The sequence below is a fragment of the Pundamilia nyererei genome, unplaced genomic scaffold (assembly GCF_000239375.1).
Source record: "Pundamilia nyererei isolate P.nyererei 1_Seehausen unplaced genomic scaffold, PunNye1.0 scaffold00032, whole genome shotgun sequence".
NCBI lineage: Eukaryota > Metazoa > Chordata > Actinopteri > Cichliformes > Cichlidae > Pundamilia > Pundamilia nyererei.
In genome coordinates, this window is record NW_005187433.1 from 604,789 (window position 1) to 622,689 (window position 17,901).

Sequence of the window (17,901 nt, forward strand, 5' to 3'; positions counted from 1 at the left end):
CGTATCACTTTCTTCTGTAATAAGTTTATAGGTTTTATAGTATTCTCATATGTATTCCCCCAAACTTCGACACAGTAACTAAATTATGGAAAAAACAATGAGAAATATAAAATGCGCATTGTTTTGTGGTCTAATGTCCAGCAAAATCGCTGGACATGGTCGTAGGCAAGAAGTGAAGCAGCACATGGCGGGGAGAAGTGAGTGGGAGAGCAGACACAATTTTGGACCGAGGTTTTCAGGAAGCTTTTATTTTGGTATTTCCGTTGATCCGTACAATAAATTTGCATGGTAGCCTAAATATTTAGTTTTCTGTAACATTTAGATTTAACATTTAACATTCAGATTTAAATATAATATTTAGATTTAACATTTAGATTTAACATTTAACATTTAGATTTAAATATAATATTTAGATTTAATATTTAACATTTACATTTAATATTTAACATTTGATGAAAAGTTACAAATATTTTACTAAATGTTGTAAAAAATTACTTGAAAAAACATGTTTTTGTAAGGTTTTGAGCTAAATGTGGAAAAATGTTGCCGTTAATTTCAGCATGTTTCACTTTACAAACGGCGCCCCATACTTATGCAGTATATTAGTCTGTTGTAACAGATAGACTTCCATTCCATCTCAGCCAGTCATTTTAATTGTGCACCAGGACACTAACAATAAATTAGTAATAGTACAGTACTACAACAGTAGTAGTAGTAGTAGTAGTAATAATAATAATAACAATAATCTTCCACTTTTCAGCTGTCTCTTGACACCTATTACTGGACAGCAGTGAACCATTTTTTTGTGTGGTTAAGCACGATAGGCTACTTTGCCATCTCAGTCACCATGTACAGCAATGGCATGTTTTATGTCTTCCCGTCTTCTTTCCCCTTATTTGGTAAGTACATTTACTGCATTTAGTATAGAGGCCACTTTAATGTTAACTTTTTGAAGTTTTTTTCTATTCTAAAATGTTGGTACTTTAAAGAAGACCTGAGTATGTGACTCATGTGATTGTGTCCTTTTTGGATTTTAGGCGCAGCAAGAAACACTTTGAACCAGCCTAATGTGTGGCTCACCATATTCCTGACGTTCCTCCTCTGTATCCTGCCTGTTGTAGCTTTCCGCTTCATTTTTATACAGCTTTGTCCTACCATTAATGACAAGGTAAAAAAAGAAAAGAAAAAACTAAACTGAACACATAAAGCATCTAAGACTTTCTTGTCTTCTATGCACCTTGTGCACTATAAAGTAGCATGTAATTTAACTGAGTTTGAATCAATGTATCCATAGTAAAAAAAAGTTTGCATAAAAACCCCCCAAACAAAACAAGCCCATATTTCTTTTTTCTAGGTGAGGTATAAGATGCGTACAGAGGAGTTGACTGCACCTGCACCTCGTCGTCTACGGAGAAGGCGTAGTACTCGATCAGGCTACGCCTTCTCTCACTCCCAGGGCTACGGTGATCTGGTAACATCTAGAAAATTCCTGATAAAACGCCCCCTAAAGATGACAGCTCTGTTCACCCAGACAGACTCTTCCATATTTCAAAATCAGCCACAGCACTACCGCACTATTGCTGAGGAGCCACAGAGTCCTTAGCCTGGTACACAGTACACAGATACTGAAAGACGACATAACTTCATAATTTTCGAGCCAACCTGACACTGAAGACAAACAAAACAGGGTAAACTTAAAATATATGGTGGTTTCCAGAGTCAGCATAAAAACTAATGGTGTCTTACAATGTGTGAATAAGTTTTTATGTAAAATGCTGAGTCGTTATAAAAAAACAAAAAAAACAAACAAACAAAAAAAAACAAAACCTAAAATTTAAACAGGTTTAACCACGTAAGCCCCACGCCCCCGGTACCGGGGCAAAAAAGAGATCACGTTTAATCGGTTATAACACGGGGTGAGAAATATAAGTCCAGACATGTGTGGACAATCAGACCAAAATTCACTGAATGAGCCGCAAAAGAAGACCACAAAAAAACATAGCGGCGAAAATGCACTAAGACACAGATTGGCTTACCATCCCGATTTCCTCCATTATTTTCGCTGGTAGCCAGTAGCCACGTGATCATCAGAAGTTACCACACCTACCTAGCCGCATCAGAGCCGTTTTCCATCAACAACCGCCATTTTAGACCCACCTATAGACACGTGACTGGACAGACGCCACATGCAGCAAATTTGGGCCCACGTGGGTTTTGGCATTGCAACGTCTGATTGGTTGAAGTCACGTGAATGTGGGATCGTTACTTTGATTCTATTGGCTAAAACGATTAAAAAGAGGTGTCAATCATGCAAATTGACCAAAAGAAACCAAAGTTACAGCCCCTTGGAGTTTAAAGGGCCAGAGACCAATTAAATGCTTCATGCGCACCGCAGAAAAGGGCCATTACCATGTAAATGTGCGGTTAATTCTTCAAAAATATATTTAAAAGAAAGCATTTTTAGGCCTGTTAATAAAATTTATTAATTTCTGCTCTTTAATACCTAAAAAATTCAACTGGTACGGTGTCCAATTGTGTGCCAAAATTGGACATTTTTGTACAACATCTGGATATTCATGTATTGACAGGGCTGTAATTTTTCACTGTTTCACTTTAGAAACATAAGTCTTTGCACAGGTGATCTGAGGCATATTTTTAAAAGGGTTATATCCTAAAAATTAAAATTAAAAATTAGGCGAGGATAAAATATACTTACTTTTTCTGTGTTTCAGTCTCAGTAACCTTGACGCAGTAATATCTGCTTCAATATTTACACCTCTGATGAAATCTCACAAGTGTTAGCTTTATTTTGATACCAAGATTATAAGGACAGAGTTTGTAATTGCAGAGAAATAATCAATTAAATTTGGGCATTACATTTTCGAGCAGGAAGCTCAGAAACCCCCTTGGGGCTTAAGAGGTAAAAAAAAAAAAAAAAAAAATTATAGTATCCTGCTCTATGCATCAAAGTGCCCCTTGTTGATAGTGTGTGTGTATGGTGAGTGGCTGATCACCTTAGACAACATGGCTTCATACAGTAGTGTAACAATCATTCTGAGAAAAACATACAAAAACGTATACAAAACACACAACTGCAATGAGTTTGTGTGCTGCACACACATTTCTTTTTTCTTTTTTCTTTTTTCTTTTTACTTTTTCTTTTGTACTTTTTCCAATTTTGTAGTACATGCAAACAAAAACACGAAAAAAACCACACAAAAGAAACAAACCAAAAAAAAAAAAAATAAAGAACACCCAATCTGTGGAAGAGGGGAAAAGGGAAAAAAACAACAACAAAAAAAACCAACAACAACGAGGAGAGGTCCCTGCTCTATGGGGCTGAGTGAGTCTTTTAAGCTATCCATTTTGTCCACTGTTTTCGGTGTTTGTCAGATTTCAGTCTCAAAGTGTAGGTCATTTTCTCCATTATATATATGTCCTCGATTACATCAGTCCATTCTTCCAATTTTAAAGGGTCACTTTTCAGCTAGTTTTTTGTTATTACCTTTTTGCTTGACAACAACACAATTTTAAACAAGTAATGGTCCTCCTTTCTTACATTTTCCCATATTCCAAAATACATTACTCGTGCCTCACACAGCACAGCACACACATTTCTTTTGCCTTTATTGGTTGCTTTATGTCCTATATGGTGAACTGTAAAGAGCAAAAATGAGAAACTTTGGATTTTGCTTCCAGTTGAAAATCTGTTTTTCCCTTCCCCCCTTCATTTTAACATGTATAGTTGACACACTGTGGTTATTTGCATGAGGATTTTTGTGTGTGTGTGTGTGTGCTGTTATTCTTTGTTAATAATAACATTCAGTCCTTCATGAATGTGTGACTTAACCTGATACTACAACATTCACAGTGTTCACAGTGTACAGCCAGTCATTGGTCTTATCTCTGTAACTGTTTTTTTTTTTTACCTTTTCATAACCCCATCTTTAAAAACAGGAACTAAAGGTGTAAAGAAACACTTCCAAAACAACAAGTCAGTTGTGTATTTTGTCAGTTACAAATCTGGAAAATGTGTCTAAAAAAGGATATATCCATCATTTGTAATCCAGGCTAGCAGATTTCGATTAGGCCTAAATGACTATCATTTACAGCTGTTAATCCATTGGCCCATGCGTCAGGATGGCTTTACCCATTTTCTTCATCAAGTTAAGACTTTGCTCATACTCTGAGTGACAAGTTGCACTTTTTAGTTCCAGTTGATCATCATTAGTCACCTGAGCTGCAATACATTTGTTTATGAAAAACAGAAGCATTGGTGGGGCTGCGATAGTGTATGTGTGAGCTTCCTCTTTGCTGAAACAGTTTGCCAGTAGAGCCCTTCAAAATTTACTTTCTCACCTGGGTGATTTTTTACTGCCTTTATCAATCAAGACCAAAGCATTTTATTTGCTGAAAATGTTCAAGAGGTTGTTACAGTTCCTGACTGTATCTTCAGTGGCTTCAAACAGGACAGAACATTTACCTGTTGTGAATCATCCCTCTGCTCCTGGGGTTTCCAATAAATCAGCTCTACCACCATCTGTCTCACGTGTGGTTTCATCCTCTTTTTTGGGAAGTGTTAGATTATAAAGCTCAGCCTTCTTTCTGATACTTCACATTCTGCTGTTGTAGATCAACACAGTTTGCTTTATGCACTGTATTCACAAGTTTAGACCACATTGGACCAGCTAATGGCCTCTATCAATAAACTGGCCCTTCAGTTTTACTGTCATTACTGCTAATTCTGTATTGTGCTCCAACAGTTACTAAATTCTAATGGGACACAGAGCAGATAGTATCTTTCCTCACAGACTTCCTTTTAATCTTGACAAATAAAATAACTTATCTATGATATGCCTTTCCATTATTTTGAGATCAGACCGGTAAATGTCAGCAAGCTCCATATTTGGTGACAATCAGTATAACGATACATGATTTTTTCATGCTTATGAATGAGTCAAAACGTGACCTGAATTTAATTCAACTGCTCAATTTGAGCATGCGCATCTGGCACGGGGTGTGTTACATGACCGCCCAGGTCGCAACCATAATGCTACCTTTGATTGGCTGAATTTCTTCCCAGTTATTGCTGTTTTACTGCACCTACATCCTACACTGAGTCGCCATCGAGGTCCAAAGATCACTGCACTGTTCAAACAAGCTCTGAGTTGCTAGGTGGAGGGGTATCCCAGCCCAGTTCTTCCTGGATGAACCTGAAATCTCTACTGTAGGCACCTCTCCCACCACTGGGTACCTGGATTGGTACCTAGCGTGGGTTAACTTTGTCAAAGGCGGAAATAAAAGGAAACTTTAAAATCTTAAAAACCTCTTTTTTTCCCCAGCCTGTGCTTGTGTGTGAGCAGGACTTTGAGGACAGAGGAAATCATAATTTTGTTAAGGTATGTGGCTGATTTTCACTTCAGACCGTGGAAGTGTGTTTGATATCCTGAATGTCATTAATAATAATCACAAACAAGCTCACAATTTGAACCCTTGAAGTCTGACCTAGATTTCCGGCCAGGTCAGATTCACAATAGTTTGGACCGATTTAATATTATTGTGAGTGAAGAAATATTAAATGAAACTTAACACAGTTTGTTGGCTTCTTTTTATGCTTGAAGATTCCATAAATGTATTAGGTAGCATTAGAGGTTAGTGTCTAACCACTGACTCACTTCATTACTGTTAAATTGCTATTGATTTCACTGTCAACATTTCCTATTCTCACTTTTTCTATTCAGAACTTTACTTTGCAAAAAGAAAACATGATGAAAAATACAAACAGTACTTGTATGTTATAATGAACACTTAAGGGTGATAAACAAACCTGGTTGACTGGCACAAACGGTTAAAACAGGAGTGGTTTTATGTCTTTATAGCTTAGTAACACAAAGTCTGGAGAGTGGGTGTACAGTGCAGTGAAATGTATTTGCCTCCTTCTTAATTTTTTTTTTGCACATTTGTCACAGAATAATTTTTTTATGTTAGACTAGGATAACTGAGAATGCAAATGGAGTTTTTAAATGATGATTTTATTTATTAAGGTAAGCTAGCCTATGTTGCAAAAGTAATTGCCCCCTAATCATAACACCAGGTTGTGCCACCCTTGTCAGCAAGAACTGCAATCAAGTATTTGTAATATCTGAGAATGAGTCTTTCACGTGGCTGGGGAGGAATTTTGGCTCACTCTTCTTTACAGAATTGTTTTAATTCATACATATTGGAGGGTTTTTGAGCATTTTGAGTGTGCTTGAACTTCATGGCACAAACTTATGGCTATATTCTCCCTCATTAACATTTTTTTCTAGTAGAATGCAGAACTAATACTTCCATCTGTTACAGCAAGTTGTCCAGGTTCAACAGCCTAGATAACAGCAAAAGCAGCCACAGACCATCATGCTACCACCACAGCAATATGTGACTGTTGGTGTGATGTTCTTTTTATGAAATGCTTTGTTAGTTTTACGCCAGATGTAACAGGATATATTTTTCAAGTAAGTCCACTAAATGTTTTCCCAAAAGTCTTGAAGATTGTCAAGATGTTTTTGGCAGGTTTGGGACAAGTCTTTGTGTTGTTTTTGGTCGGCAATGTTTTTAACCTTGGAGCTCTACCATAGATGCCATTTTTGTCCCTTGTCTCTTGTTGTTGAATCATGAACATTGACCTTAACTGAAGCAGGTCAGGCCTGCAGTTCTTAAATGTATTTTTCTGGATTTGTCTGTGGCTTCATGCAATCTCTAAGGAATTTTGCTAGGATGCCCACTTCTGGGAAGGGTCATCATTTTAAAAATTGCATTTTGTATTTACTCTGTCTAATTTTCAAATCTTTTTACCCTATATCTATATAGTTCTATTTAGTAGTAATAAATAAAGTATAGATAGATAGATATAGTATGTAGATGATAGTAGTTGTTTACTACCATCATCAGCACTGTTTTGGTGAAAGAATAGTGTCTGTCATCAGTCAGTGGCTACTCAATATATCAACAAAAGAGAAAAAGAAAAATAAGGAATTGAACATATTGCATGTAAAACTTTAAGCTTTTATTAAGCTGTCAGAGCTTTTAAGGTTGGTTTTCTTTCATTTTTTTTTTTTTACAGTGAATCACAATTCTACTCAAACATGGCCTTCCATATATTAACTGATTCCCTCTTGCTTTTGCAAGTTTCTCCTTTCACTTGCTTTTTCGATATATGTAAGCCACAAAGGAACAACTGTTTGCCTAGCTACATAGGTCACTGTCATAAAAACACATGCATGCTTTCCCTAGGTTGTAAAACATGGAAATACTGAGATAAAGATGGGATCTGTAGTGTCACGCTTTAACCGGGTACGTGGAAAAGGGAAAAGCGAAGGTAAGCTCTGATGCATGCAGAATTTCTGCTATGCGCTGAATAACTGTTATGTTTATCAGGGTTTTCTTGTTTGAAAATATTCCTGGACTACTGGGTTTTGAAACTTTTGTAAATTTAAGTTTTAAGTATGAATTGGAGTAAACATTTTTTTCAGAGTAGACTTTTTTTTTCTTAGCGCTCCTTTAACTTATTGTAAACTCTCGCTCTCCATATTTGATTTTCACAGAGGAGAGACGTTTAAGAGCTAATGACAGATCTTTCAATTTATCTCATGGCTATGCTGTAAGTATAAAAACAAATCTTATTATGAATATTCATTAAATACCATGGATATAAGAGACTGTTTGAAAGTCGTACTGAGATCGAAAGCACAGATTGCTACTTCACTGCAACATTTACAGACATACTTAAATGCTGTCAATCACAAATGTATCTTTGAGGGGTTTTTTGGTTTTTTTTGGGTTATTTTGTTTTGAAAATTACATACATCTCAGAGACTGATATCTGGAAATTTCCTCTACTTTAGAACAATGCCATCAGGACCTCCAAATACAGCATCTTCACCTTCCTGCCGCTTAATTTATTTGAGCAGTTCAGAAGACTTGCTAATGCCTACTTCCTCTTCCTTCTTATCCTTCAGGTATCTCTACAGAACCATCTCTGCTTATTGTGCAAACATTATAAAATGTCCATAAGTAATGCAATTTAAGTTTATTTAGCTTGCAGATGATCAAGCTAAATGATCATTGTACTAAAATAGTGTATGTGTGTGTGTGCCCACAGTTAATCCCACAAATCTCCTCTTTGTCGTGGTTCACCACAGCCGTCCCTTTGGTTTTTGTGCTGTCAATATCGGCAGTCAAGGATGCCAATGATGACATAGTAAGCAGAAATTATAAAAATTGGAAACAGAATTAAAATCGTATTTAACTAAAAAAGAATCTCACTCAATATTAGGGAAAAGAAAAAATAAGGAACTAAAATCTGATTTGTAAGCAAACAATGTTTTCTCTTGTATCAACTGAGCAGAACAGACACAAATGTGACAGACAAGTGAATAACCGAAAGGTGGACGTCCTCATGGATGGCCAGTAAGTCTTTGGAAACCCAAATGAAAAAAAGAACAACTTTTGTGTGAAGAATTATGCAGTGTTTGGATTCATTTCTGTTTTATGTCTTTGTTCCTTTTCCCAACAGACTAAAAAATGAAAAATGGATGAATGTTCAGGTTGGGGACATAGTCAAACTGGAGAATAATGAGTTTGTCACAGTAAGTTTTGGGAGGCTATAGCAAAGATTTGAAGAAAGTGAAAGCAATTAAATTCAAAAGCTTCAATCTACTGGACCGTACTTATTGCTTTTATTTCTTAGGCAGACCTTCTGTTGCTGTCTAGCAGTGAGCCCCTTAATTTAGTTTATGTGGAAACAGCTGAATTAGATGGGTGAGTGTGGAGTACTGTGCAAAAACCTGTGTATGTTAGCATAATGGCTAATTTCTAACAATGCCTTACATTTCCCTTACCTTTTTCATGTCCTCTTGGTCTCCCCCAGAGAAACCAATCTGAAGGTGAAACAGGCTCTGACTGCAACCGGAGAGTTGGAAGACAACATTGAGGCACTCGCTGCCTTTAATGGTGAGAAGATACAGAAACAGAAACAACAGAAAAAATACTCTTGAATGAAATTTTTACAGTACATTCCTGTAAATAATGTTTTTGAGGCTATGTCTATAAAATCCCAATTTCAAAAAAGGGATGACACTGTGCAAAAATATACAATGATATGCATTATCACGATGCAACAAAATTCTTCTGCCCTCAGCTGAATGTCTCTATCCAACTTATGCAGAAAGCTAAACATTAAATGGCTTCAGTGAACACTTAGGAGACTGTGTCACATTCTTCAGGGCTTTACTGATTTGCGCCATTTGTAAATTCTTTCATTCTTTTGTAAAACTGTAATAACAGAAATAGAGTGCGGTGTATTTAGTCTCCATACAAATACACAAATGGTACATTCAACATTGTTGTCGTGAGTAAACAGCCACTACACAATCTCAACATCAACAATACACTGGCATCACATGTCTAGAAATACAGCTAACACCATACGCTGGTATGTTTCATGCTAACAGGCTAAACAAAGCACCAACAGCTAGCTTACACTAGTAATGTAACAAACTTTTTAAACACAAAAGAAAGTCATCCCTTCACTGAACAAGGTACTAATAAGTGAGATCAATCAATCAAATTCACCACACTTACCCATTATGCCTTGTCAAGAGTAATAGATGCAGGAATTGTCAGAGACACAGAGAAATGGACCTTCCACTAGATAGCAGGCTTTGCCATGAGAAGATCAGGAAAAAAACACATTTACTGACACGTAGATGCAATTACTTACAGAACAATGACTATGATTTGTCATATAACAAACTTATAACACACCTCAGAAATACCCACGAGACAGAATAAAAACAGATCAAATTTTTAAATTGAGACTTTTTACAATTTCATGAATATTTACTAATATTAGTAGCACTGCATTAAAATCAGGCATGGTTCTGTCAATGAAATTACTGCACAAGCTCAGGAACATTTTCAGAAATTGCTTTTTCTGTGGCCAAATTCAAATGAATTTTCAAGTTATGTTTGAAAAATAAAGCCCCATCTTCTGTATTAAAGAGGAGAGTGCTTGTTCAGCAGCAAATACAATTACTGCATACTGTATCAAGTCGGATAGAGGTACATTAGTGAATGGGAAATTGGCAGCTGCACATCAGGAAAGGCACCACTGAGGATAAAAGGTATAACCAGGTTTTAAAACAACATCCCATCCAGATTGTGTCTTTTTCAAATGATATGCTTTGCATATTTTAGCAGGATGCTAAACCTCATACTGCATGGCTTCAAAGTGGAATAGTTTGAGTGTAGTTTATCTTGCTTACCAGCTCACCTTTTTTTAAATAAATGCTGACTTCTCTACTCTCCTTATTCATTCTTTTATTTCTTTCTTGATACTCTAAATATACTTTTATGAGGAAAGCTATCACTCACAATGTCCTTTAACAGTAACCTACTGTACATAGACTAATAATTACCTGTGCTGTAAAGAAGAAGGGGTGGATCTTTTTGACCAGGCAAATGAATTACAACAGAAATAAAAGGAAGAAATTCAAACTAAAGCAGACATTTTATTCCAGGCTTGCAAGGGCCTTTCCAACCATTGGTGCCCTAGCTAGTATGTCACACTTTTTCCTGCCCTATGAGGCCCATGCAAGTTGCTCCCATCACATTCAAAATGACCCAAAAATTATGTTAGAGAACTTAAAAGATTGACACATTGAATTTGAATTGTATTCTGTGAATGTATTTATTTTGAGTATTTTTTTAATTTCTGCAAACAGCTAGACTTAAGGACGTGGAGCTATATGTGAGCTTATTCCCTTGAAACCTGGGAACTTTAATCCAAAATCTGTTGCTGACACCTCTGTTTCTCAGGTGAAGTGCGATGTGAACCTCCCAACAACCGTCTGGATAAGTTCAAAGGGACCCTGACAATGAACGATGACATCTATGCTTTGGACAATGACAAAATGCTGCTCAGAGGCTGCACTCTCAGGAACACTGAGTGGTGCTTCGGTTTGGTAATTTTTGGAGGTATGCTAGCTCGCTAGTAGTACTGCAGTTGTGTACAGTTTGCAATGGACAAGATTCTTTTTGGATTTAACCTTTATGATTTACTCTGATAATAATGTAAATACACACAGTAAAGTAGAGGATGGATGGGCCTCTTGAGTAAAGTGTGCGAGGGCATCCAAAGGGTGCATGTGTTACACATTAGACTTGTTAAAGTGTCCAGCTTTTGAAAGTGAAATAGCCTAACTATTTATATTCACCTGCATTGTAAAACCAGTTGTAGTGGACCTATATAAAATGCTATTTTCTGTTGTTGTTGTTTTTAGCACAATTTATTAGCTAAATTAGGAATTTAATTTGGAAAGAATTTAACCTCTGAATCTTCCTTCTAACCAATCAGACTATAGAAGAATTATCTTTAATGTGTCGCACTAACTGCCATCTCAGTTACTGTTTTGTCCAGAAATAATTTGTGAGTACATCTATCAATTGGCACATCTCTTTTTGAGGTACAGGTTATTACGGGACTCACAAAAAGTCTTTCTGAGAATCAGCTTCAACCAAATTCACACATTTGTTAGAGGTTTCACAGTTTCTATTATAGAGGTGAGGGTCTCTTCCTTGTACTAAAGTCTACTACAGTGTGTTGTGTAAAAGCAAAAAAATCCCTGTATTTCTTTTACTACTTTCTCCTACTACTAAACAGTCTGTAAAACTTCTAAAAACTGTAACTGTCACACCAGTATTGTCACCAGTGTGACTCAACATGACAACATGAACCTCTACAGGTCCTGACACTAAGTTGATGCAGAACAGCGGAAAGTCAGTATTCAAACGGACCAGCATTGATCACCTGATGAATATCCTTGTATTGTGTGTGAGTTTATAGACACGTACCTTTAACTGTTTTAAAGATGACTCATAATATATATTACGTTCATAAAAACATTAATTACTCACATGCAGATTTGTGATCTCTTTACTCTATCAGATCTTCGGTTTCCTGGGATTTATGTGTGCCATTATGGCCATTTTAAATGCATTCTGGGAAGCAAGCGAGGGCTCTTTGTTCACTGTGTTTCTTCCTCGCGAAGCGGGCATTGATGCTCATCTCTCATCATTCCTCACCTTCTGGTCTTATGTCATCGTTCTTAACACAGTGGTACCAATTTCTCTCTACGTCAGGTAAGTTTCAGCACAGAAAACCTTGACAATTGTTTCATGTTTTGACCAACTGACCAATTTTTGCTACAATATTAGCATGGAAGTCATTCGTCTGGGAAACAGCTTCTTCATAAACTGGGACAGGAAGATGTACTATCCCAAGAATGATACTCCAGCTCAGGCAAGAACCACCACACTCAGTGAGGAGCTAGGCCAGATTAAATACATCTTCAGTGACAAGACTGGCACTCTGACACAGAACATCATGACTTTCAACAAGTGCTCCATTAATGGAAAAACTTACGGTGAGCAGCTTTGCTTGAGTAAAAATTTGTGAGGCAAACGGAAACAAGCATTGGTTGAAAAAGTGATTTTTAAGGTATATTTATCTTCTATTAAGGGGACCTCTATGATTTCTCTGGACAAAGAGTGGAAATTACAGAGGTGAGAGGAAAACAGATGATTACTCTGTTTTTGAACTTTGTTTAAAGAAAGTATTGATCCAACTTTGTTGTTTTGGCTTTTCTTGCAGAGGACAGAGAGAGTGGACTTCTCCTGGAACAATCTGGCTGATCCAAAGTTCAGCTTTCATGACCACAGTCTGGTGGAGATGGTGAGAAGTGGAAACCCTGAGAATCAGGAGTTCTTCCGCTTGTTATCCCTGTGTCACACTGTCATGCCTGAGGAAAAGAAAGAGGGTGAGGGGTCCCCTAAAAGATATCTTTTATTTAATAAAACTCTTTAAAAGCCGTTGATAGCAGAACTGCTTTGCAGCAAATGTCCTGATAATTGAATGTTTTTTTTAATAGAACCTAGTCTTAAATAATACAGAGTGACTGTTTTTCTTTTTTTTTTTATCGGCACTATCACTATTTAAGGACAATTTCTCCATTATATGTGTAGGGCATATAAAAAAACCCAAAACAAAACCCAACAAATTGACTTTTATAGTCCTCAAATGCACAATTTTCACATTTTCACTTACCACTATCGTTTATAATGTTTATGTTGTAGGAGAGCTCAATTATCAGGCTCAGTCACCTGATGAAGGCGCTCTGGTGACTGCTGCAAGAAACTTTGGATTTGTGTTCCGATCACGCACACCAGAAACCATCACAGTCATAGAGATGGGCAAACAAGTCATCTACGAACTTCTGGCTGTTCTGGACTTCAATAATGTGAGGAAGAGGATGTCAGTGATAGGTGAGATAAAGGGGCAGCAAGATGTTTAATTTCTAAAGTTTCTTTTTATCACAGAGAAGATATTTATTAATTTTCTTTAATATTTTATTAATTTTCCGATTAACCTCCTAGGACCTGCCGTCCACATATGTGGACATCACATTTTGGGTTACTTAAACCAAAATACTCAATTCTGCTCTACAAGGGCCTGATGTCCACTAACCAGTACATTATACTGCTACTATATAAGCGCTATATAAATCCAATCCATTATTATTATTATTACTGTTCCATCGAAATTTTAAATGAATATCCTCATATGTGGCTCTCATTTTTCTTAGAACCGTCTGGAAAAAAAAAATAAATCTGCTAATTCGTTGTTTTTACATTTATCAGGCCCCAATCAGCCCAAATATCAAAGAGAAATTAAAAATGCATGCCGTGGAAGAGTCCGGGTCTTAGGAGGTTAAAGATCTATTTACATAATATTATAATTAAAAATATAATTTAAAAATATTGTCTCTCCATTCAACTTTTTATTTTATAACCTAGGACCAGCTGCTCAGTACCTACCTGTGATACATTTCTGAATAACATAATTGTAACTTTCCGTGTCATTTACAGTGCGTGGCCCAGAGGGGAAGTTGACTCTATACTGCAAAGGTGCAGACACCATCATCTTGGAAAGATTAGACCCCTCCTGTAACAAACTGATGAAGCTGACCACAAATCACCTCAATGTGAGCGATCCAAAACTTATACCAGCAGCTTGAAGCTAAAGTCAGAAGTATTTTTTTTTTTAAATTAATTTCATTTATCAAACAAAAATAGGAGTATGCAGGTGATGGCCTCCGTACACTGGCTTTGGCCTACAAGGATTTAGATGAGAGCTACATGAAAGATTGGACACAGCGCCACCATGAGGCCAGCATCGCCATGGAGGAACGTGAAGAAAAACTTGATGAACTTTATGAAGAGATAGAGAAAGATATGATGGTTAGTCCAAAAACCCTTGCCATGTTGCTAGATAGACCGACCACAGTTTGCTGGTTGATTGCCTGTGAGTACTTTGGCAGAAATGATACTTGATTTTTCCACTAGAGTTACAGTTAAATGTGCATCTTTAACTATCATTTGCAACAAAAGCAAAGGATGGCTTCATTGCTTTACTTTCTGCAGCATCAGTTTAAATGATAACTACATTTGTGGCTTTAGTTGTTGGGAGCGACAGCTGTGGAGGACAAGTTGCAAGACGGTGTGCCACAGACCATTGAGCAACTGGCTAAAGCTGACATCAAAATCTGGGTGTTAACTGGAGATAAGCAAGGTCAGTGTCAACATACTGTGTAATCTATTTAAACCACTCATTTCAAAATGGATAAATAATACTGCCATATGATATACAGTTAGAAACATGTATTACACCAAAGTGACTGAGATTTTTTTTGAAACAGAGACAGCAGAGAACATTGGCTATTCCTGTAACATGCTAAGAGAGGAGATGAAGGATGTCTTCTTTGTTTCAGCAAACACTGCTGAAGGAGTCAAAGAGGAGCTACTGTGAGTCTATTAGAAATTTAAACTTAAACTTAAAATAACTAAGAAAGTTATGACCATTATTTAATTATGAACAAACTGACACATATTTTAAGCTTTTTGTTACCGTGCTTTCAAATAAACAGCCCATAAAATAATAGAAACTGTCATCTTATTTTTAACTAACTATCATAAGCTAATTCTAACATAAAAAAAATAAGTTGCATAAAAATCTGACTTAGGATAAAAATAATAGTAATGAAGAAAAAGAAGAAGATGGGTTAAGAGTTGTAAGACTTTAAGCTTTTTTAAAATATATTTAAAATAGTTTATTCTGTCCAAATATTTTCAGGAATGCTCGAAGGAAAATGTGTCCAAAAGCAGCAGAGGAGCCATCTGTGACTACATCCCGCGGAGGCCTGTTTTGGGTTGAGAAAATGGAGACTGTGCAGGATGAGAAGGTGGATGGAGAATATGGCCTAATTATAAATGGGCACAGTTTGGTAAGAAGCTGCTGAAGCCACAAGAATTGTTTCTTGTGTTGTTCCGTCTCACTTGTGCTTCCATGTATTAATCACCCAATGTTATGTTTGAAATAGATTTTATATGTGTATAGAAGGTGCTTAACTTGAGGTATGACTTATTCTGGTTGTGATATAAGCTGCCACCTGTCTGCACATGGACCGCTCAAGTATCTGATTCTGTTGAGAAATTGCTCTCCATGCCTGGATGAGTGCAGCCTGCAGCTGAGCAGCGATCATCGGTTGTGGCTGCCTCTGATAAACACATCCAATAGCATGTTAGAGGCAAGTTTAATAGGAGACATATCAGGACAAAATGCTGGCCAAAAAATTGTCTGGTTATGCTCCTGATCCTGAACAGGTTGTGATACACTGGCTGAGTTGTGGCGGGGGTAGTCCTGTAAAGTCAGCCACAAACAGGATGCTGCTGCTAGAATGACACAAGCTCAGAATTACTTCATCCTGGTACTTCTACTTGGTACTTCAGCTTGCCAGTAGTATAACCTTAGTCAGATTTAGCCAGTCGCAGCACGACAAACGTGTTACATTCACTGTTGTGTGTGTGTGTGTGTGCTCTGAGACCAGTAGTTTAAGAATGCAGTAAACTGCACCAATTCTGAAGTGTGCAAGTAATTAAAACGAGTCATCCAGATCTGAAACCTACCTACTCACAGAATTATTTTTAAGTGATTAAAATGAGAAATTTCCAGAATGTTAATTTAAATGTAACTGGCATTAAACATACACACTTTGGAATTTAATATTTTTATACTACAATGATTATTCAAATTTACCTGCCTTAAGAGACTTTCTTTTTGGTGTCCATTTTGAGGTGATAAGGTTGTGCCAGGGAGGCTTGGCAGATGACCTCATTGCACTACTGTAATCCCTTCTTCTCTTCATCATCAGGCTTTTGCACTGGAGAAGAACTTGAGGTTGGAGCTGCTGAGGACAGCATGCATGTGTCAGACAGTGATTTGCTGCAGGGTCACTCCTTTGCAAAAGGCCCAAGTGGTTCAGCTGGTCAAGAAATACAAGCAGGCTGTCACTCTTGCTATTGGGGATGGAGCCAATGATGTCAGCATGATAAAGGGTAACTGTATTTTTGCTACAACTAACCAGCTGGGAAATATGTAGCTACTGTTATTGATCCTGGCCATTTTATTTCTTCCTTTTCTGTGTGTCAGCTGCTCATATTGGTGTAGGTATCAGTGGACAGGAAGGCATGCAGGCAGTGCTGTCCAGCGACTTTTCCTTTGCACAGTTCCGTTACCTTCAGCGCCTCCTGCTGGTGCATGGTCGCTGGTCCTACATCCGCATGTGCAAGTTCCTTGGATATTTCTTTTACAAGAACTTCACTTTTACCCTTATGCATTTCTGGTACGCCTTCTTTTGTGGTTTCTCAGCACAGGTGAGACATATGCATTGTAAATGTATAGTGAAATGTAAATGTTTATATGCAGTTTGAGAAAACAGAAGGAAATATAGTAAGGAAGAAAAATGAGCAAAATAACAAAAAGGCCAGACAGCCAGACTGCAGAAAAACATGGATATACCGGTCAGTTGCTGATTGGCTGCTGAAGCCCTGTTTTGCACAGGTTAGAGTGCTCAGTTATCGGTTTATGCTAGCATCTTGTTTAGCAAGCTGCATTCATGGACTGTATAGCTGCATTGCACAGACACAGCAAATCATTTATCCGACTATAATTTAAATGGGTGATTATTATCACAACTCAGGCTATCCTGAATGGTTGCCATGAAGGAGGATGCAGGCTGTAAACACCATGCTGTAATGCATTTTAATAAGGTACACTATGGGAATTTACTTTTTTGACCCAGCTTCAAGGATCTACAGTTTTTGGCCCTTTGTTGCATTGGCTTTCTTTTCAGCCTTAGAAGTTTCCCATTTGCATATAATATAAACTTACCCAAAACAACACAAAAACAAAGAAATAGAGAGAATTTTAAATAAATAAACGTAGAGCTGAAACTAAACGTTTCACAAGCAAAAAGCAAAACTCTGTAGTCAGTCATGGTGTGTTAATTATTTATCTAAACACTGTTGTAGTTTTTGTGCTGGGAGATCTTTTTTTAATGATTTATCTCTATCTCAGACTGAAAACCAGTTCCTCACCAACAATTCCAGGACAAATGTATATAAGTAAATTCATATAATTTCTTTAATGCTACATTCATGCATATTCTGGTTATCTACAGACTGTGTATGACGAGTGGTTCATCACCTTCTACAACACAATTTACACAGCTCTTCCTGTCCTCGGCTTGAGCCTCTTTGAACAGGTATGTGTAGCCAGCAAAGACTGGTAAGTCTAAATATCCCACCTTAAATTTCTTTCACATACAAGGACGAGGGGAGCAAGTGAATCAGCGCTCAGGGCCCAGAGACTAAGCAGGTCCTAAATACACCATTTATTCATAAATATACACTATTTCAAAAAAATTATTCAACATTTCTCACACACTGAGGTGCACCTCTGCCCTG

At 37.1% G+C, this 17,901-nt stretch overlaps 2 protein-coding genes across 2 annotated transcripts in view; both read left to right on the forward strand.

The window, feature by feature from the left end:
* Positions 1–155: 155 nt before the first annotated feature.
* On the forward strand, positions 156–1,603 carry LOC106456160 (phospholipid-transporting ATPase ID-like). The gene is made up of 4 exons (XM_013909842.1): positions 156–161; positions 761–899; positions 1,038–1,168; positions 1,355–1,603. Exons 1-4 carry the CDS (start codon positions 156–158, stop codon positions 1,601–1,603), a joined length of 525 nt encoding a protein of 174 aa, XP_013765296.1.
* A 5,699-nt stretch (positions 1,604–7,302) lies between these two features.
* LOC102210214 (phospholipid-transporting ATPase ID-like) overlaps positions 7,303–17,901 on the forward strand; it is a 12,308-nt gene continuing 1,709 nt past the window's right edge. The window contains exons 1-23 of the mRNA XM_005729330.1: positions 7,303–7,357; positions 7,584–7,639; positions 7,884–7,997; positions 8,141–8,239; positions 8,387–8,448; positions 8,555–8,627; positions 8,729–8,799; positions 8,909–8,991; positions 10,858–11,016; positions 11,784–11,872; positions 11,987–12,180; positions 12,256–12,464; positions 12,560–12,603; positions 12,692–12,857; positions 13,174–13,362; positions 13,966–14,081; positions 14,173–14,337; positions 14,557–14,668; positions 14,796–14,901; positions 15,230–15,380; positions 16,308–16,491; positions 16,586–16,809; positions 17,616–17,699. Of these exons, the coding sequence (XP_005729387.1) occupies positions 7,303–7,357; positions 7,584–7,639; positions 7,884–7,997; positions 8,141–8,239; positions 8,387–8,448; positions 8,555–8,627; positions 8,729–8,799; positions 8,909–8,991; positions 10,858–11,016; positions 11,784–11,872; positions 11,987–12,180; positions 12,256–12,464; positions 12,560–12,603; positions 12,692–12,857; positions 13,174–13,362; positions 13,966–14,081; positions 14,173–14,337; positions 14,557–14,668; positions 14,796–14,901; positions 15,230–15,380; positions 16,308–16,491; positions 16,586–16,809; positions 17,616–17,699 (2,805 nt within the window). The remainder of the gene's footprint in view (positions 7,358–7,583; positions 7,640–7,883; positions 7,998–8,140; positions 8,240–8,386; positions 8,449–8,554; positions 8,628–8,728; positions 8,800–8,908; positions 8,992–10,857; positions 11,017–11,783; positions 11,873–11,986; positions 12,181–12,255; positions 12,465–12,559; positions 12,604–12,691; positions 12,858–13,173; positions 13,363–13,965; positions 14,082–14,172; positions 14,338–14,556; positions 14,669–14,795; positions 14,902–15,229; positions 15,381–16,307; positions 16,492–16,585; positions 16,810–17,615; positions 17,700–17,901) is intronic.